The sequence below is a fragment of the Pleurodeles waltl genome, chromosome 4_2 (genome assembly GCF_031143425.1).
Source record: "Pleurodeles waltl isolate 20211129_DDA chromosome 4_2, aPleWal1.hap1.20221129, whole genome shotgun sequence".
NCBI lineage: Eukaryota > Metazoa > Chordata > Amphibia > Caudata > Salamandridae > Pleurodeles > Pleurodeles waltl.
In genome coordinates, this window is record NC_090443.1 from 12,695,658 (window position 1) to 12,717,494 (window position 21,837).

Consider the following 21,837-nt stretch of genomic DNA (forward strand, 5'->3'; position numbering starts at 1 on the left):
TCCAGTCTATTCCTCTCCAATCTCCTCCACGCCAATCTATCCCATTCCATTATATCCCATTCCACACCATTCTACCCCCATTGAGTGCACTCCACTGTTCACCGGTCTACTCCACTCCAATCTACCCCAACATAGCCAACTTCACTCTCCCAGTTTAATCTGCCTCACTCCAATATACCCATCCCTATCTACTTCTCTCCAGTTTACCCCACCCCAATTTACCCTACTCCAGTCTACCCCACTCCATTCCATCCCAACCTTACCCTCTCCACTCCTCCCCAATCTAACCTCCCTCCAGTCTACCCCACCCTGGTCTTCCCCTTCCAAATCTGCCCCTATTTACTCCCTCCCACTCCAACCTACTCCACTCCAATCTACACAACTCCAAACTACCCCTCCAGTCATCCCTGTTCAATCTTCCCCACTCTAGTATAGCCCAATCCAGTCTACCCTACTTCATTTTAAATCCTTCCTACTCTATGCCACTCAACCTACCTCGCTCCACTCCACCTTAATCTATGCCACTACACTCTTCCCAGTCTCACACTCCACTCAAATCTCGACTCCACTCTAATACATCCATCTCCATTTCACTTCACTCCGCTCCAATTTACCCCACTCAACTGTACCTCAATCTACCACACTTCATTGTACTCTACCCAATCTGCCCCACTCCACACCATTGCATGACACTCAAATCTACCCCATTCCACCCCAATCTAACCCCACCTCAACATACCCTACTTCAGTCTACCCCATCCACTGTGCCCCATTACAGTCTACCCCACTCCAGTTTTCCCCAACCTACTTCTCTTCAATCTTCCTCACTCTACCCCACCCTAACCCAATCTATCCTGTTCCAATGTACCCCACCCCATCTCAATCTACCCCACACTACTCTGTCCAACTCTACTCCAAGTTACCCCACTCCTCTCATTTGAGCCCACTTCACTCAAACTACCATACTACAATCCACACAATCTATCCCACTCCACTCTACCCCACTTCACCCTAATTTACTCCACTCCAATATACCCTATTCCCTGCAATCTACCCTACTCCAATATATACCACTCCATTTTTATACCAATTAACCGCACTCCACTGTTCCCCAATCTTTCAGGTTCCACTCCAGTCTACCCTAATATACCGACTTCAGTCTACCTTACTCCAATCAGCTCTCCAGTCAAACTACCGTTCTCCAATCTACCCCTCTCCACTCTACCCCAATCCATTGCACTTCACTCTTCCCCAATCTACCCCATTCCACTCCTGTCTACTCCAATATATTCCACTCCACTCTATCCCAGTCAGGTCCAATCTACCGCAAACTTCCCCACGCCAGTGTTCCCCAATCTTCCATAATCCACTCTACCACAATATATCCAACTATGTTCAGATTTACCCTACTTCGGTCTACCACACTCCAGTCTACTCCGCTCTATCCCCTCTGTACACCAGTCTACTCTACTTCAATCTACCTACTCCACTCTACCCCCAATCTACCCCACACCACTAACTTTTAGTCATTCTGAACAGCAGCCACACTGATGTACAACATGGCTAAAACACATTGCCAAAGCCAATATCTCTTGCGTAGGCGAGACCATCTGGCTTTGCCAGTGCTTGTTTAAAAGGGAAGAGGCAACCAGCAGAGTCTTATATGTGGTAAATGATTCTCCGGGCTGATAACTGGCTGAATGAGTAGCATTTATCCTCGTTTGATTGCAGTAGTGGGACGCTAGGAGCAACCCAAAAGCGTGAGCTTTGTTCAGAATTCAAACACTCATCCACTTTGAACTCGTTTTGGGTAACTTACATTGTTTCTGGAAAGATTATAGCAACTGGCCAAGATTAGCTGATTTGCTTTGACAGAAATAGACCCTGTCAGGTTATATATTCTCCATGCAAGGCACAGCTCAGGGTAACACATAAGGGGAAGGCAGGCTTACCCACTGTGACAGGACAGATAGTCTGGCTGGCAGACCATATTCTTCAAAACCAGTAGACAGCAACATGATGCGAGGCAGACTGTAGTGGCAGTAGCGCGTTGGTAGTCGAGCCGTTTAGAAAGGACAGAAGCAACCTGATGGCCATTCGCCATATCGTGCAAGTGCTTACCATTCACCCTGCACGCGCTGTCCTGATTGCATAAAACTTGTACAAGAAATACACATAAAGCACCCAATACACATTCTTGGCAGGAAGAAGGAGATGGGGGTGCTCCACAGATTTTCAAGAGAAGGGTCCATAGTGTAATTCCTCTTGTAGTTCGGGAAACCATACTCTGCAGATGCTAACCTCCACCAGTCTCCTCGTGGCCTGGTCAAAGCAGATGGACCTCACAAATTCAAGTCTACACTTACGCCACGTCATAGGAGGTTATAAGAGAGGTTAGTACAGTGCATTAATGTAAGTTAAATTAACACAGATTCTCATGTGAGCTTGCTTGCTTTTAACACCCCCTAAGTATTTTGTAACCCCTTTTCATTTAGGATGCTAGTTTTTTTCTCATTTACTGGTTTTGACTAGCTTTGTGGGGAGCTTGGTGTTGTGCCTAAATCCACTTTGTACCCATCTCTACTCACGCTTGTGCCTGAGCCTAAGGCTACAAGGAAAGTAGAGCCAATAACCGACTTAACATCCTAACGTCGATGCACTGTTATGTGTGGCACTCTTCACTATGATAGCAAAGAAAAACTTGATGGTGGCATTGGCCACTGGCCTCATGTCATAAACCTCAACTCTGTTAATGCAATAAGCGCTCAGGAGTTAGGTTTAAGCCCTGCAATGGTGCGACACCTTTTTAAAATATAATTTTAACTGCCTTATTTTGCCTCCCTGTGAAGAAAGAAAATCCCTGTTCTTTACAGAAGTGATAGCCCTTGTGGGATATCGAAATTCTTTTTTTCCACTGAATCATGCTGCCACTCAGTTTATTATCCACCACCATTAAGCTGTCCTATGGGCAGGCATCACTAGTGGACAGTACTCAACCAGGATGCTGCCCAGGAGTAAGTGATTGCTCTGGGGCTCAAAGAAAAAGCCTTGCAGCAATATTGCCTTAAATAAGAGAATAATGCTCTTAAATAATATCTTGTCGACTATTCTCCATACGAATGCACTAAAAGTACAGTGCCGATGGAACGTATTACATTCATTGTGCTAGGAATTTGATTTGTGGATAGCGGCATCGCCCGCAAGACATGTTACGTGGATTGTACAGACCTTACTTATTGAAGAGGTGAAGTATGTTCTTTGTGCTAATGAGTGCTGTTGCTGCTTGGCAGCAAAACATGTAGTATGGGTCACAGCCATCACCTTGTTGTAGGTACATAGTATTAAAAAATGAGTAAATTACATTCTCAGTGCACTGGTAAAAACTATACAGAGCTATTAACGACCAGAGATTTTTTCTGCAAACGAGGTGGGGCGATTGATGCCACTACCTCTACCGTTCTTGAAGTCATTACAGGACAATTAAGTTATTTACAGATTAGTCTGTGTTCACTCTGTTTCCACCTCTGAAATATTGTTTTCTGCTATCTGTCCTACGATCATCCAATGCCCTCCACAACTCACATTTGACACATCCTTTCCAGATGTGGTAGTATGGTATGATATTGTGGGTTGATACTCCGGCTCCTTGAAAAAATGTCTTCTGTGTGCTTCACCCAGTGCTTAATTTGATAAAAAGAAAACATAAAAGCGTAATGGCCAATTGCTTCTTAGGAGCCCACTACTAAAGTCTGTTGTTTCAGAATGTCAAGGTTGCCTGGTTTTGATTCCACTTCAATCCTCTTTCTTTCACAACCATATACTTCCTGTCTTTTGTCTCCCTTGCAGGTTCACTTTCATCTCTGATTTCTAAGTTTGCCACTGTTTTCCTATTGTTTTCTTTCGTTCTCCCCTTTCTGTTCCACTCAGTCAATGATGAATGAAAAATAAAATAAATCCCAGTCCCAAAAATGAGTGCCGATGCCAACCATCTGCAGTAATCGTCCCCTTAAAAAAGCACTTGTTTACCCTTCTCTTTAGTAAACAATCATCCAAACCACTGTTCTGTGGGAAAAGTAACAGCAGTTTTGTACATTTGAGTCCTAGCTGCACGTTCTGGCAATATTCCTCCAGGAGAGCTTGGGGGTATTTTGTTCTCCTGGCTTAGCTTTTGTCTAGAAGATTAGAAGGCATGAACATAATTGAGGATTTTTAGGTCGATCACGCAATCGCTTTGACGTATTGTGGGGTTTTAACCACACCCACTGCGTGCTCATCACTTTCACTCATTCCCGGGCTTGCCTTGCAAAAATCCTTTATCATTGGTAAAAGCTTTATGTTTGTCTCTCCAAGGGGCGGTTTTGTTACCGCCTTGCAAACTGCCCCTTTTAAATGGATAATTGCACGATTGCTGCTGCGTTTGACTGTGAGCTAACTTCTTTTTCTTTTTGTGTCTCTCCTTCGCAGTCATGCTTATGGCAGCCATGTCGCTTTGAATTGGCTCGCTAATGCCAACTGTTTCACTTTTCATTTTCAATTTAAGTGGGAAGAAAACTCCAGTGAGGAATTTACAATGCTAATAGCTCTAACTTGAGCAAACGCGAGACCCATTGCACTGCAAATATTTGTTTTCTGTTGTCTCTCCCCTTCGTGCTCCATGGCAGCAATGGCCCTCACAGCGCCAACGGTGCAAACTCTATCGGCGATATTGGTGCGCTGGTCACATTGTTCACACTGGTACCTAATCAGAGTCATTTCTTTTGTCCCTCTCCTTCATGTTCCATAGTTCTCCCAAGAACACTTGTAATTTATAAATGCTTTACTAAAAACACAGAAATCCGCAATGCGCCTCTCCCGGCACAGCGGAAGAGCCAATACTACAATATTCACTGCACTCAGGAAAAGCCGCCCCATAATTCTTTACAAGCATTCTTTTTCAAAATATCTTTGCCCATAACTCATCCTGTGGTGGTCCTAGGACAATGGGACCACCACCAAAACGCTCAGCGCAACTCACTCTTTCTGTTTAGGTCATCTATGGGTCCCCACACTAGGTTAGTGGGGACCACAAATTAATAACCCCTCCCACCACTAAGTCCTATTTTAAGCTCTCCTATGGCTGGAACCTTTGTTTTACAGCCTGGACTAGTTTGTGTTCTAAGGGCCTTAGTATTACAATAGGCTTGCTAGCCCTGAAAATGTGTAAGGCACTAAGGGTTAAATATATGGTTACAATACATTACTTTGTGCCATTCTATTTACATGTGGTTATGCAATCTAGGAGCTAATTATATGGCTACATGACCATGTTTCTTACAAATTATATTTATATTGTGGTGTCCTCTAGGGAACATTCTGAGCATTACAGTCAACATACTACAATATTTGCTGCACTTGGGTGTCCCATAATGCTTTGTAGGCATTCTTTTACAAAACACTTTTGCTCATAACTCAGCCTGCGGTCGTCCTAGGGCAATGGGACCACTCTCCAAATGATCGCCACAGCCTGCTCTTTCTGTCTAGATCAGAGGTACTCACAAACATTTTCCAAGGGGCCACAAAGTTTGGTCTGTGATGTGCCCAAGGGCTGCATTGATGCCAGGGAGGTGGCGGTTTGGTGAGGGGGTTGGGTGATTGGCAGTAAGGTAGGTGTAAGCGAAGCAAAGGATATATGTCTAGTGGCTGAATTGAACTATGTGAAAAAAGAAAACCTGGGATTGATCCCAACTTCCTCACTTTTCCAAATTGTGTCATCCTAGGCAATTGTTTATTTTCACTCTCCCTACTTTGTCTTTATTACCACATATGAGAGGACCTCAAAATACATGATTTCAGGGTGTGTGCTACACAAAACCTGCTCCTGTCTATGAATTAATAAACTATAATTTTGTTTGTGTATAATTGGGGCCCAGGTCACTCTAAAAGTACACATAACAACTGACTTGCCTCCTTAACGCATTATTGGCCTTGTCGGTGGGGTTGGGGGGGATTAATATTTCAAAATTAAAGTTTGAAAAGTATTGCTTTTAAATTAAACATTCTCAATGCACTGATATAATAAATTGAACTTGGGAAAAGGTTCCGCATGTTAACCAAATACACTTTTTGTATTTTGTAGAGACTAATATTTTTACACTTTTGCAGCAAGAGGTCTTTAAAAATTAGCGTGCTTCTAAAGTGAAGCGCAGGACTCCCATGTTACTTCCTTTCTTTAAGACCAATTAACCTTGAAATAAACAATTGGTTGTCTGTTTAATATCTTTATTTTTAGTGATGAGTTACGTAAACAGCAGCCAGTGCTTCTGTCGCCCAATGGGCCGCATGTAAAGGTCAGGGAGGCCCCAAGCGTCCCCTGGGTCGTACTTTGAGTATAATCCAAAATAGAGGGGCTGGGAGATTAATGGTCCAGTGTACAGCCTCCCAAGTATAATACTTAATAAATCTAAGTACACCGTTCCAAACACAAGAGAAATATAGAACCACAGGACACTCCTATAGTTAGGAGCAAAATGCCCTCACACATCCATTCGGATGTCATGCTTCATCATTGGCAGACTCCTCTTCAGACCGGCGTTGCAGTGTCTGACGGGCACCCCAAACGGGGGCTCTTTGCCGGAGATGTTTTCAATAATCGAGTGCCCGAACCACAAAGTAGTGGCAAATGGTGCACCATGTATGGGCACACCAGGAAATAGGAGAGCAAAAAGAAAGAATCTAAAATTGTCTCAAGATCCCTACCACCAAATCACTACTTTAATCTGGGCAGAGTCCAGGTCATTGTTAAAAACATGGGAGAGTGAGGACTGAGATGATGCTCATTCACTCTCACAATCACAAATCAAAAAGGGGAGGAGATAATTATCTCACATCCCTGTCAAGTGGTAATAACCCCTCCCTCCATTCAGTGTCTTTTTAACCTTTCTTATGGCTGGAACTTTTGTTTTACAGCTGAGAGTAGTTTGTGTTTCCGATGGATACAGCTACCTGTGGATTTCTTACCTTATGAATTCTCCCAGTGCGCCAGCATTCAACATAAATTTTCTTCCTAGCCCCCCACATTGACGAGGACATCACAATTGCACAGCTCTGCACATGACTTCGTGTGACGTCATCATGGCAATAAGAAGTCCTTGCCGGCGTGCTGACGTCGGTTCCCTTTTTTCTGTGCCTTCGACGCTAACAGTTTATTCCTACCTCTTGGCAGTTACTGTTTCAAGGAATTGTTGTAGAGCGTTACAATGTCTCCACCCAAAAAATTGGGATTTAAGCCTTGTAATGAATGCGGGGATCGCATGTCGGTGACGGATCCTCATGAAAATTGTTTGTGGTGCCTGAGCTCAGACCACGATGTGGAGGAGTATGTGTCCTGCCAGTGGACGAACCCGAAGGCCTTGAAAGAGAGAGAGGCTAAGCTTTTCCTGGCAAAAGCTAAGAAGGAGCAGAGAGGTCACCGAAGATCAAAGGCGAGGGAGACATCATCACCTAGATCCTTGAAGTCACATAAGAAGCGGCGCCGACACGAATCTCGACGTCGTTCTTCCAGAGATCAGTCTCGGTCCTCTCTGAGGTGGTGCCGCACGGCGTGGGAGATCAGCCCTACAGTGTCTCCTCAGCGTCCACAGGCTTCTCCGGCACTGACTTTGAAATCTCTGAGACCCTGGAGAACCCTATGGCTCAGTTTTCTACTGGGTCTACTCGTGATCAGGAGTCGCGTATGCAAGAATTGGAGTCGGTTTAGACACCTCAGGAGGAGCACAGGTTTCCTGCCTTCCCAGCTCTGGGAGCAGATCCTTCAGCGTTCCTCAATGCTATGTTTAACATGTTTGACAGAGCTAGGGCCCCATCTGGTGCACCTGCTGGTCCCAAGGGTCCGTTGGCATTCACTCTGGGGTTGCTGGCGCCGTACAAGCAGGCTCTGTTTGTACCCTTTTTTCCTGGTGAAGGGGCTGGGTCGGCGCCGATGACTTCTCCTCCTCTACCCCGATGACGGTGCCGGATGGATCCCGACTAACCCACAGTGTCTCACCTCCCTCTCCTCTGCAGGAGCGTCCTTCTACTTTCAAACTGCCGTCTTCGATGTCAACCAATTCTCTGTGGGACGCCGCGTTTGGAGTCCAGGCTGAGGTTGAGAAGAAGGGCCTTAAGAATTTCAGGGCCTAGACTCTGCTAGTGGTCTGGATACATCCCCTGAGGGGGATTTCTCATCCCCTGGAGGAGAATGTACAGTGGAGGCAGCTTCTTACCACAGTTTGATAAGAAAGGCTGCTGAGTTTTTGGACCTACCTTTACTGAAATCGGAGACGAATACAAACATTTTAACTGAGGTGTTGCATCCATCGGCTAAGCCCGCTGAGCCTTTCCTCCATTTTAACTATGCCCTTACTGAGCCCATTTTAGAACTTTGGAGGGAGACTGTCACGGTAGTGGTTTCCCGGGACTGTGGCTAGGAGATACAGAGTTGCTTCAGGAGATCTGCAGTTTCTGTCGCAACATCCAACGCCTGAGAGCTTGGTGGTTCAAGCCTCTTGTTCTGCACGATCTGCTCCTGGTTCGTTCCCTGCGACTCCATCTGATAGGGAGTCTAAGCGTATGGAGCAGAAGGCAAAGAAGTGCTTCTCCTCTGGGAGTATGGCTTTGAAAGTCCCTCAATGCTACGTGTGTGCTCTGGAGGTATATCCATGCCCTGATGGACTCAGTAAAAGCTGTTGTGCCAAGATTGCCTCAGGATGTGCTGGGGCATTTTGATGAACTTCTGCTGGACAGTCAAGCGGCAGCAGAGCAGATCATTCAGTCTGGCTTGGGCACTGCAGATTCAGTTGCCAGGACTATGGGCACTTCTGTAGCAACCAGGAGGCATGCATGGCTCAGAGGTTCTGGTTTTTCCTTTGATGTTTAGGCTACGCTGATGGACCTTCCTTTTGAAGGCGAGAAGTTGTTTGGGACCAAAGCCGACTCCGCTTTGGAACGATTTAAAGAAAGCAGGGCTACTCCAAAGTCTTTGGGGCTCCAGGCTTCATCGTCTGCTCCCTTTAGTTCTTTTTGAAGATTCAGGGGTTTTGGCCATAGGTCCTCTTTTCGTGGAAGGCCACAATCCAACGTTCAGCAGCCTGCTAACCCTCTCTACAGATCTTATAGCGGACGTGGGAGAGTTAGAATCCGAGAAGCCACTTTGCAGCCTTCCTCTTCATCCTCTTCCTCTGGGGGAGCCCATCAAAGAAAGCAGCCCTAGTTTCTCTCCATATTCCAGCATGTTGTACCCGTGGGGGGGAGGCTGTTTCATTTTCTGCACAAGTGGGAGTTAATCACATCGGACTCTTGAATGCTGAATATAGTGGGAAAAGTTATGCCCTTCCTTTTCAGGAGTTTCCCCCTCCCATCGCTCCACCTCATTCGTTTTGCACGGAAGATCATCTCCTGCTGCTTCAGAGGGAGGTGCAAGTCCTTTTGTTAAAGGTGCAGTGGGGTTTGTTCCAGAGCAGGAGAAGGGTCAGGGATGTTATTCAAGGTATTTCTTGATTCCCAAGAAGGATGGTCGATTGAGGCCTATCCTGGATCTGCAGATTTTGAATTGGTTCCTCAAACAGGAGAAGTTCAAAATGCTGACCCTAGCTCAGGTGCTTGTTGCTGTGCACAAGGAAGAATGGATGGTGTCTATCGACTTGCAGGATGCTTATTTTCATATCCCTATTCTGAAGTTGCATAGAAAGTATGTCTGGTTTGTGGTAGGGTCTCAACACTACCACTTTGGGGTCCTTCCTTTTCGTCTTACTTCCGCACCTCGAGTCTTCCCAAAGGTGATGGTAGTGGTTGCAGCGGACCTCAGAAGGAAGGGAATATCTGTATTTCCTTACCTGGACGATTGGCTGATCAAAGCCAGGACCCCAGAGCTCGTGCTGCATCACTTGCAAGTGACAACCCAGTTGTTGTTCAACCTGGGCTTTACAGTAAATGTGCCCACATCTCACCTGGAGCCTTCTCATTGCCTCCTGTTCATAGGGGCAGTACTGGACACAACATTGAATTGGGCCTACCCTCCTCCCCATTCAGACTTTGATTCCAATGTTTCAGAATGGCGCGGCTGTTCCAGTCCTCAAGGTCCTATGTCTGCTCGGTCTGTTTGCTTCCTGCATTCTTTTGGTCACTCATGCACATTGGCACATGAGGGCTCTCCAGTGGTGCCTCTGCAAGAAGTGGTTTTCAACTCAAAGAGGACCTTAAGGAGTCAATAACGATCTCCAGAGACGCTGCAGTGGATGTACGATTGTGGACGGCAACTTTTCCCAAGGAAGGCCATCTTCTATACCACTTCTGGTGGCCACGGTCATAATGAATGCTTCCACTCTAGGGTGGGGATTTCATCTGGGGGACCTGGAGATCAAAGGTCATTGGTCTCCAGTGGAGCAGATGTTTCATATCCATCTGCTGGAATTGCGGGCGATACATTTGGCTCTCAAGGTCTTCCTCCCTTCCCTTCGCGGTCCGTCTCTCCAAGTCCTGACAGACAACGCTACTGTGATGTGGTATGTCTACAAGCAGGGAGGAGTAGGGTCGTACCTTCTCTGCAGAGAGGCTTTGCGGCTCTGGTCCTGGGTTCAGGACCATTGGATTTGTGTAGTAGCAAATCATCTGGCCAGAGTTCTAAACGTACGTGCGAACAGTCTCATTCTGCACTTCTCAGCCGATCACAAGTGGTGTCTCCATCCGGACCTGATCCTTTACATCTTCCAGATGTGGGGGTTTCCTCAGGTAGATCTGTTTGTCACTCTGGAGAATGTGCACTGTCCGTCGTTCTGCAGCCTCCAGTATCCAGTGCAAGGAGCGTTGGGGGACACGTTTCAGATGTCCTGGAACGGTCAGTTGCTTTACGCGTTTCCCCCCATACCCTTGATTCCTCGGGTTCTGAGGAAGATTCGCCAAGACTGGGCCCAAGTCATTTTAATAGCTCTGGGTTGGCCGAGAAAGGTGTGGTACACAGACCTTCTCCAACTCTCACTGTGCCCACCACTCCGTCTCCCTCACAGGGCAGACCTCCTCTCGCAGTCGCAGGGGCAGGTTCTACACCCCCACCTCCAGAGCCTGCACCTTCATGCCTGGAGATTGAACGGGGCAACCTGAGTTCCTTTTCTTTCCCGCCGGAAGTGGTGGACGTTATTTTATCGGCCAGGCGACACTCCACCAAATCTATCTCTGCCGGCAGATGGGCAAAATTTGCCCTTTAAAAGCTCATTTGTCGGACATATTGTTGTTTGCATTGTCTTTGACACAGCAGGGTTGTGCAGTCGCTACTATCAAAGGCTATCTATCGGCTCTTTCAGCATTTTTATGCCTACCTGATAAACCCTCCTTATTCAAATCCCCTTTAGTATTAAGGTTTTTGAAGGGGCTTACTAATAGATTTCCTCCCACTCTGTTTCTTAGGCCCCAGTGGGATTTAAATTTAGTTTTAACTTTTTTAATGGGTTCACCTTTTGAACCTTTACATTCTTGTCCATTAAGACTATTAGTCTTGAAGACTGTTTTTCTAACGGCCTTCACGTCTGCTAGGTGTGTAAGTGAGCTTCAAGCTCTCTGTGTTCATCCCCCTTTTACGTCCTTTCATGCGGACAAGGTGGTGCTGAGGACCAGGGCGGCTTTCCTTCCCATAGTAGTCACTCCTTTTCATTTGGGGCAGTCTATCACACTCTCGTCCTTCTATCCTCCTCCACATCCATCTAAAGAGGAGCAGAGACTACATCGGCTGGACCCAAGGAGGGACTTGAGTTTTTACATAGAACGAGAGAGTTTCGCTTGGACGACCAACTCTTTGTCGGATACGTGGGGAAGAGAAAGGGCAAGGTCGTCCACAAAAGAACACTATCCAGGTGGGTCATTCTTTGCATTAAACTATGCTATTCATTGGCAAAGAAGGTTCCTCCTGTTGGAATTAGAGCCCATTCCACCAGGGCTAAGTCGGCTACTTCGGCCTTGACTAGGGGTGGTCCTGTGGGTGACATTTATTAGGCCGCAACTTGGGCTTCCCTCCATACTTTCGCAAAGCATTATTGCTTGGACTCAGAAGTTAGGAGGGATGGCCATTTTGCACGGTCTATGCTGCAGGATTTCTTGGTGTGATCAGTCAGACACCCACCTCTGGGGCAGTACTGCTTAGGGACTCTATTCATTAGGTGAGGAATCCACAGGTAGTTGTATCCATCAGAAGAACAAGTTACTTACCTTTGGTAATGCTTTTTCTGGTGGATACACTAGCTACCTGTGTGTTCCTCACAGTCCCACCCGCCTCCCTGTTGTCTGTCTGTTCAGACCAAGATCTCCTTGGGTGTGTGTGTGTGTGTATATATATATGTGTGTGTATATATATATATATATATATATACATGTGTGTGCCTTTTTAAATGTGTATTCTTATAAGTATATATATTGATATTATATTGATATTATTTGTTATTTATATTTGAATAAAATTTGTATAAAGGTTTTCATTGATGCGATTGTAGTGAATAAGTGATGTCGGTTATCACCTATTAGCCTCAAAGGCACGTAAAAAATGGTGTAAGCTGACGTCAGTACGCCGGCGAGGACCTTTAATTGCCACGATGATATCAGACAGAGTCTGGCAATTGTGATGCCCTCGCCGACGTGCAGAACTGGAAAGAAGATTTCCGTTGAATGCTGCGCATTGGGGAGAATTCATTAGGTGAGGAATCCACAGGTAGCTAGTGTATCCACCACAAAAAGCGTTACCAAAGGTAAGTAACTTGTTCTTTTGGTGTTTCTATATAAACAGATATCGTGGTTTGTATTTGGATTGGCATATACTGTTCTTGTGAGGTCGGTATTCACCTGTTCGCCTCGAAGGCACGTAAAGCATTGTGAAACTGATGTCAGCACATGATGATGTCAGACGGAGTCGTGTGCGGAGCCGTGCAATTGTGATGTCCTCGTCGACCTGGGGAGCTAGGAAGAAAATATCCGTTGAATGCTGGCACATTGGGAGAATTCATAAGGTGAGGAATCCACAGGTAACTACTGTATGCACCAGAAAAAGCGTTACCGAAGGTAAGTAACTTGTTCTTTTACGATCTTGTTTGTAATATCTGTGCAGCAGGCCTGCTAGCCCAGAAAATGTGTAATGCACTACGCCCTTTAGGGGCTAAATATATGGTTACACTATAATACCTTCTGAATTTTTGTTTTTTATCCTGTGGTTATGTACTCTAGGAGCTAACTATATTGTAATGTAACCATGTTTCTTACAAATGCTAGGGGCTGTCCTGAGCATTACAGTTTAATGCCAAACGTTTATTTCTGATAATGGTTTTTATTGAGTTTATATGATAATTATATATGCTTTATTAATCTCTCCTTATTGCAATTTTGATCATGATTCAGGCCAGCTTAACATCCTTTTTACACTATGACTTTTCAACACTCTTTATATGTTTGGGTGACCCTTCTAGTTTATTTCTCTCGTTACTCGTCCTTGGCTGTCTTGTTTTGGGAATTGTGTTAGCCAGCTAGCAACACTGATGGTGGGGTGGTGAAAGTGGTATTCTATTGGAATTAGCATGGCAGATTTAAATTGGGATGCTAAATGGCAACTTTTTCATTTTTGGCTGCAGATAGAGGAAGAAGGTAAATGGAAGTGCTTTATTTATAAGCAGTGCCACTGGATTTATGTGCCAGGATTGACCAGTTTATGTGGCAAGAAAAGTCCAGTTATGAATTTACAACGCCAATAGCTTTAACTCAAGTAAATGCGAGACCCTTTGCTTTGCAAATGCTTGTTTCCAGAGGCAGCACTTGGGTTCTTGGAAGTCATAGGGTTGGTGTAAGTTTCTTCTTACCTGCTAATGGCATGTTTAACTCTTCTTCTTTATCCTTCCTTACCCCCTCCAGCTCCGAGGCTGTCCCTTGTGAGGCCACCATGGCTCAGACGCTCCAGATGGAGATACCTAACTTCGGCAACAGCATCCTTGAGTGTCTGAATGAGCAGCGACTCCAGGGTCTATATTGTGATGTGTCTGTGGTGGTGAAGGGCCATGCCTTCAAAGCCCACCGGGCTGTGTTGGCAGCCAGCAGTTCCTACTTTCGGGACCTTTTCAACAGCAGCAAGAGCGCAGTGGTGGAGTTACCAGCTGCAGTGCAGCCTCAGTCCTTCCAGCAGATCTTGACCTTCTGTTACACTGGCCGCCTCAGCATGAATGTTGGGGATCAGTTCCTGCTGATGTACACAGCTGGCTTCCTGCAGATCCAGGAGATCATGGAGAAGGGCACAGAGTTCTTCCTGAAGGTCAGTTCCCCCAGCTGTGACTCCCAGGGCTTGCACGGGGAGGAAACACCCTGTTCAGAGCCACAGAGTCCAGTAGCCCAGACTTCCACGCGGACCTCTAGCACTACTCCCTTGCCCTTAGTGTCCCGTGTCAAGACTGAGCAGCAGGAGACTTCAGATTCTGTGCAGTGCACACCCGTGGCAAAGCGGCTGTGGGACAGTGGACAGAAGGAGGGCAATGGAAATCGGAAAATGCCGCGCTTTTCCCAGGAGCCGGCCAGCTGTAACAGGCAGGCGGTAGCAGCAGCAGCAACTGTGGCTGCCCCAGCAGCTGGCAGTGGACCCAGCACATCAGATAGGACGAGCCCTGGTACCTCAAGTGCCTACACAAGTGACAGTCCCAGCTCCTACCACAACGAGGAGGATGAGGAGGAAGACATAGCAGAGGAAGGTACAGACGAGCAGTACCGGCAGATCTGTAACATGTACACAATGTACAGTATGATGAACGTGAACCAGGCAGGTAAGGCAAACCCTGCCGGGCACAGGCATATTACACAGTGGGGACTGTAGAAATACCAAGCTATCCCCATTAAGAAGGGTCATCCTGGGAACACTGTGATGCCACTTTAGGATAGTGAGCTTTCTGATTAAATGCTGTATTGCTGTGTGGTAAGTTGGGGTCAGGCGAGGGGTGTAGTGGGTTGGGGGGGGATCCCTGTCAGTGTTGTGCAGCAAGCCTGGCTGTTTCTGGAATATTCTTCTAAAATATAGTAAGTAGCTGCTTTTTTGGAATTGTAGAGTTGATTTTTAGTTTGTCAGTTAAAGGTCACATTCATTAAACTGGGCATACACAGTTATCCCATGAGCCGTGTTGCATCCTCTCTGTGTGCATGGACCCAACTGAGCAAATCACACGAAACATGATCATTAAAAAAAAAAAAAAAAAAGTTAACCTAGTTGGGATGCTACTGGTGTAAGGATGCAATTACGTTTCCCTTTGCCCCGTCACCTAAGACATGGTGCATCTGAGCATACACAAGACAGCATTTGTCTGGACAGATGATCACCATAATCGTCACTCACGTTGGCACACTGCGGCTAGTGCAGTAGTTTAAGACATGACCCATCTTGACATAATTTGAGACCAAGTGCACGTGGTCCAGTCTTTAGAGAGTTGGGTTGATTTCCCCCCCCCCCCACCCCCCAAACAAAGACCCCCCTGCAAAGATGGTATGGTTCCAACCATCAACACACTGGTGCTTTGAAACAAGTTATTCAAGATAATTTGTCAGAGAATTGAGGCATCTTCACCGGTCCTTCAAGACGCATTTAGATTTTTCCTCCAAAAAGTTATCCAAGAAGTAATGTACCTCGATAAATGAAGATCTGATGCTTATGCTTCAATCTCTAGACTTGAAGCAACTGCATATATCTTTCAAGTTATGGTATTATATCTCAACAGATCCCCTAAAACCTGATGCATTTGTTTCAATAACCCAAGACTAACCAATCTCCCCAAATTATGGATGACCTGAAACATCTGCTTTAATAATCCAGACTTAAGGTGTCTCAGTGACTTTATCTCAGATATGACACATCTGCTCTGATAGTCTGTGACTGGATGCATCTCAGCAAATCCCAATGCATCCCATGCAATCGTATGGGCAAATCCAGTAACGTGGAAAACACTACACAAAATATTGTTTAAAACTACATAAAACGTAGATAGCAACTTTTGGCTGGACTTTATATTCTCTATCTGCCATAATAACTGATTTCACCCAATTCCCACCATCAGACACTTGCTCTCAAACCTGCTAGGTGTAGATTTAAAATGATAGCTTAACCTAGTCTTAAAATATTTGAAAGAAAAGCTGGTCATATTTGGGACCTTCTACTTGTCTGATACTTTTCCCTTCTTTTTGTGCATTGCCCTGCCCTGTTTTTGTGTAACCCACTGTCAATGCTATGACACACCTCATTTCAGAATCCAAAACCAACGTGGCACATGCCTTCCAAGATAGCAAGCCACTGGTCTGATATTCGGAGACATGATGGACATGGCCAAATCCTCCAAGACACAATGAAAGTGATGTAACAATGTAATACATGGAACATTTGGGCAGTTTCTTAAACTGTACTGGTCTGATAATCCAATATGCTATGCACCAGGAACAATCCTCTTAAGACATGATGAAACGTTTCTCATAATGCAAGACCTGGCACATTTGGACATTTCTCCACACAACTTACCTTATATAATGTTTCAAGACATGACACACCTGCTGTGATGATCCAAGACAAGATGCTTATGGATAAAGTCTCCAAGGATAGATGAAGCTAGTCTGAGATTCGAAACATGATGCATCGTGATGACTTCTGACGAACTGGCATCCAGTTCCATAAGTCAAAGCATGACCTTGTCTGAAACTTGAGGTGCATTTAAGATCATTGTAAAAAAGTGTTCACCCCGTTCTGGATTTCCTCGCAGATACTTGCTCATTGGCTCTGTGAGTGCAGGTCACTCCAAGGGCTGCTAATTAGTAACTCTGTCAGGCCACTTCTACTGATTTCTATTCTCTATTTTTCACAGTTTTGTCATCCCGTGTATTGTTTCTCTTAAATCTCACTTGCACGACAGCCCCAACAGTAGGGAGCTCATCTCTTCTATGCAAGTCCCCCCCCGCCCTAAGATTTTTTGGGGGAGTTCTTGGTCTTCTGTCTTGTGCGTGACTGTGTGTAGTACACTACATTCTCCCATCCCCACAAGCCACACACACACCCCAACAAAAAAGTCCTTACTGCTTGGTTCTACAGTTCCTTTCCATTCTCTGGCTCTTACGCAGTCTTTTCCAGTTCAAGTGCCACATTTTCCCCTTTCTATCATGCAGCTGCAGTACTCCACATCAACTTAATGCCAACTTCAATAAGAAGACCACCTGTATCTAAAACCTAAACAAAATTGTGGCTGTATGAGATTGAAGCAGTAGATCAGACATTCCTGGAGGTCTAAAGTACTGCTTTCTGCACCACACTTCTTCAACCATGGAAGGCTACTGAATAAAACTAGATGCACCTAGCAGGAATGCTCCGAGATGCAGGCCTGGTTACATGGCTGGTCAGTGTTGGTCGTTCTTCCATATGTATATATAAGTAGATGAAAATCGGATGCAGGGAGATTGCTTGGCCGATAGTGGGTACAATTGTTGTCCTTCCAGGTTAATGATAGTAGACTCAAAATGGGCATCGCCGTGCCAGTGAAGGCATGCAAATCAAATGCTCCACTGGAGTAGCTGTAACATGAAGAAATGGTTTTCTTTTAGTGAAGTGGTGAATGGCAGAGTGGAAAATCAAATTTTTGAGAAAGTGACGCATTCGAAACACGTTAAATATTATTTCATAAGACTTAAGTTCCAGGGCATAACTTTCTGATGCTATACAACAATTGAGGGAATAACCCGGAAAGGTGTGTAGATGTAGTGGTCCCTAGTTGACCCTAAGTAATAAATTCCATTCATGATCTTTTCAGACTTCATGGGCATAGTCAGGAGTTCGAGCTTTCCTCTTGACTGGATTCCAGTCGTGAACGGATTTGTTGACTGGTCCTGTGTTTCATTGGAGTGGGGTTCATGGGAAAATGTCACCTTGATCATCCTTTCCCCAGCCCTAATGATCAATTTTCACGCTCTTTCACCGCAGCAGAGAAAGTGGAGGCCTTGCCAGAGCAGAGTTCCGGTTCTGACTCCAGGAATCGAATACGGGTCCGGCAAGACTTGGCCTCTTTGCCGGCAGAGCTCATTAGCCAGATTGGGAACAGGTGCCACCCGAAACTGTACGAGGAGGGAGATCCTGCTGAGAAACTTGAACTTGTTATAGGTACGTACTGTAAGTGTAGCACTACCCCTTGAAGCTGATGAAAACTGGGGTGCTAAGTCACACTTTTATTTTATTAATAAATGGCTTATACACGCGTTAAAAAGTTAATGGTCAGGGATTTCCTTCCCTGTCTCGCGGAGCTTTAATTGGATAGTATTTCTGGCTTTTCACTTTGGCGTTAGTTTTGTTTGCCTCTGCTCGTCTTAACTTGCAAAAACCTAGGCACATGTATTATATCAAAATATAATGTGTACATACTAACCGCAATTCAATGCCGAGTTCAGTCGTTTTTCCTGTTTTTTCAAAAAGCTAACGTTGCAAATAAAGTTAGGGTGCCACATAGGCAGAAGTGAAATCTGCTTTTGGAGGCAGGTGGGGGTGCACAGGTAAGAGCGGGAAAGACTTCACAACTGGTGCAAAATGGGTAGCAACAGTGATGGCTAAACACCGTTTTCTGCAGACAGCAGGAGGATGGCTTGCCCTGCAACCAGACCAGCTTACAGCATCAGAGGTGAAATCCTCACTGGAGCACAATGCACGACACCAGTGCAGTATTAGCAACATCAATGGAAGAAACACACATTCATACTGTAGACAGCATCAGTCCAGGCTTATCATGGAACTTTAACCGATCCACCGCCAGCATCAGTGATGAAGCTTTGCTTGCACCCAGAAAGGTGCAGCAATGAAAGCTTCACCTACACTCTGATTGCACACACTTGATGTAGTTCATTTGTTCAGTTCAATCAAAACAGCTACACCTCAAGAATCACAGGTAAAAGTTTCACTCCAGCAGAACAGGTGCTGTATTTGTTGCCGTGCATGTTGCAAAGAGGAGCAGTCCTTGTTTACCACGGAACCAGGGCTGCAACATCGTAGGGGTGCAAGCGAAATGGCTTCCGTTTATGGCCAAAAGACACAGCACACATAGCAATCTTCACACTCTGCAGTTGTGCACGCACATTTGAAGCAGCGCAGGTGTACGGTTCAGCCAAAACGGCTACAGTACTTGGATCAAAACCAGAATCTTCACTCTCACACAGAACAGGTACAGCATAGACCGAAGCAGTGCAAGTATTCTAAAACATGCAGAACAGATAATTTTGGCTGGAGGAATTGGCTGATTTACTGTGTTGCTCAGTAACCACCTGATTATTCCATTAGGTACCAATGTATTCATCACACGGGCTCAACTGATGAATTGCCACGTCAGTGCAGGAACACGTCACAAGGTGCTCCTGAGGCGACTCCTGGCATCATTTTTTGATCGGTAGGTATTTTTGGTTTCGTTTTTTACCTTCCTCGTTTTGTCATGTTGTGCTTGTCCACATGCCTACTGCAAAAAGAACTGAATGTTTATCCCATTCCTAGGTCATCTAGCTTTGTAGAAAAAAAAATGCCATTACATAACTGTGTCTTTGTGGCCAGAACCTTTTAACTGTACTTCCTGAGGCCTTCTTATAGGGGTACTTAGGCGGGGACGTTTACATTACAGGATATAATTTTTTAATATAATACTATTTCTCTGTATTCTGCTGTAATTCATCAGTGTGCTAGTGATCAGTAAATGCAGATGTATACTCTAAGTACCTTCACACAGATCTTCCCACCGCACCATCAGTAAAATTTACTCTTATTTCCATATTAGTTGCAATGTTAGGCTGCTACTTGCCTTGCCAGTGGACAGCTGTCTTATTCTCTGTGAATGAATGGGAGTATGAATAGCCCCGTCTTCCCTCTTGCCAGTGCTTTGAATCCCTGTACACACTGCAGGGAGGTGTAGACAGTCAATCGTGGAGATTGTTGTTAGTATCCAGATAAATTTGCAGTTCAGGTACTACCTCTAAAATAAGTCTCCAGGACTAATATCTGACTGACCCTCCCCTTTACCAAAAACTGGCTAATTGCCAAGACTGTGTTCTGGACTCCCTTCTCGTTAACCTTGCCACTTCCTCAGAAAACCCTCTCTTTAATCTCTGCAATGAACATATGCTTTGACTTGTGCTCTGATGGATCATTGAGATTTTTTGTACTTTTGACTTCTCTTTTTTCATATGTGTATAAAATATGACTATTAAAAATTCATCATGTAAACTTTACAAACTGAGTTAATCAGCGTACAATTTTAGCCAATACAATGTATGATTTATTTTGCTTCCTTTAAAAGGTTATTAGAACTAAAACTGCCACCAGTGATGAAATAGATAGGCATTTTTATTACATTCAATCAAGACCTCACAAAATAATTGTGTACAGGATGTAAATGTTTCCAGTGCTTGTACAATAACAATAAACAATCAAATATATGGTTCATCTGATAAAGATTCTAGTTGCAGATTCCTTATCTTAGAATTCCCCCAGCTGTCAGTCTGAATATTTGTCTTCCAACATTAACCCTGCACACCGCCACGTGGCGTTGGTCAACTACGCATCCGTCGTTAGCGTTGTGGTTGCTGGATATGACGTCATGGGTTGTATAAAAGCAACATCTCGGTGAGCTGATGTCAGTTCTTTTCTTGTCTCGACAATCTACACGCAGAGCTGGAGAGGAGCTACCCTCAGTCACTCTTTGACTGAATTTTGGACTTTTTGGTGAAGTGTTTTGGACTTTTCTGGTGCATCGAGGATGTCCAAAAAGACCAGTTTCAAGCTCTGCGACTCTTGCCACTGCATGATGTCAGTGACGGATCTGCACTTGGTGTGTTTGTGGTGTTTGGAGCGCGACCACGACCCAAAGTCAGGCTCCGACCGCCAGACCATGAACCCGAAGGCTTTGAGGGAGCGGTCCCCAAAGCTGCCCATAGCCCAGAATCTGACTCTGCTTCGCTCACGCTCTTGTTTGAACGGAAGGTCCTGAGGCAGCTCACTTAGCCACAACTCCTCTCTGTCTCATTCCAAATCTTCAGGAAACTCTGGTAAGAAGAAGAAGTTGAAGCACAAATGCTCCTCTACTTTACTCTGTCGGTCGGACAACATGACGAGGGATAATGAGCGTACTCTCACTAGGCCTCAGTCTTCAGAACCTACTTCTGGATCAGCATCATGCCCAACTGACTTTCTGGGAGCTGTAGCAACCCCTGTCCAGCTCAGAGTTTTACGAGGCCATGCGCCTCATTTTTGGGCAGGCAGACCCTGTTGGTGAGCCTTTGGGCCCCAGCTGGTTTGCAGGGACTGGTGTCCGTCATGCCTCGATCTTCCCTGATGTCAGTTCAGGCATCGATGCTCCTGATGATGTCCAGCCCGCGGGCAGCGCCAACCCTAAACTCATCATCGACTCCGACATAGAGCCGGACCAACATCACTTGATGCTGATTCCGTCTTCGGCAGGGCTTTTGGTCCCTAGATTGGAATTAGACCCTTATTCTTATAGGTCTGAATACGGCAAGGTATGGAGGGGTCGCCGTTTAGAATACCAGCTGGAAGATCCTATGGCCTGGGCTCAGGAACTGGGCGAAGCCAGCGGTTCAGGTACCTCACCTGACGTTGATATGCTCCTGCCCCCTACCGTGGCTACGGGGGAGGGAGCTTCTTACTTCATGGTGGTGAGAAGAGCAGCCGAGGTCTTGGGTCTCGAGCTGCCGTCGATGGCTGTAAGGACTAACCTCCTCACGGAGGTGCTTCAGCCCGTGCTTCTACGTCCGAACCTCTTTTGCCCTTTAATGAAGCCCTCACTGATGTCCTGCTGGGAACAT

General features: G+C 45.6%; 1 protein-coding gene across 2 annotated transcripts in view; it reads left to right on the plus strand.

Moving 5' to 3' along the window:
* Nucleotides 1–21,837, plus strand: part of NACC1 (nucleus accumbens associated 1) — a 90,439-nt gene that overhangs the window by 23,234 nt on the left and 45,368 nt on the right. For both annotated transcript variants that reach the window (XM_069230402.1, XM_069230401.1), the window contains exons 2-4: nucleotides 13,894–14,789; nucleotides 17,969–18,145; nucleotides 19,310–19,415. In XM_069230402.1, coding sequence (XP_069086503.1) covers nucleotides 13,922–14,789; nucleotides 17,969–18,145; nucleotides 19,310–19,415 — 1,151 coding nt within the window. In that variant the 5' untranslated portion in view covers nucleotides 13,894–13,921. The remainder of the gene's footprint in view (nucleotides 1–13,893; nucleotides 14,790–17,968; nucleotides 18,146–19,309; nucleotides 19,416–21,837) is intronic.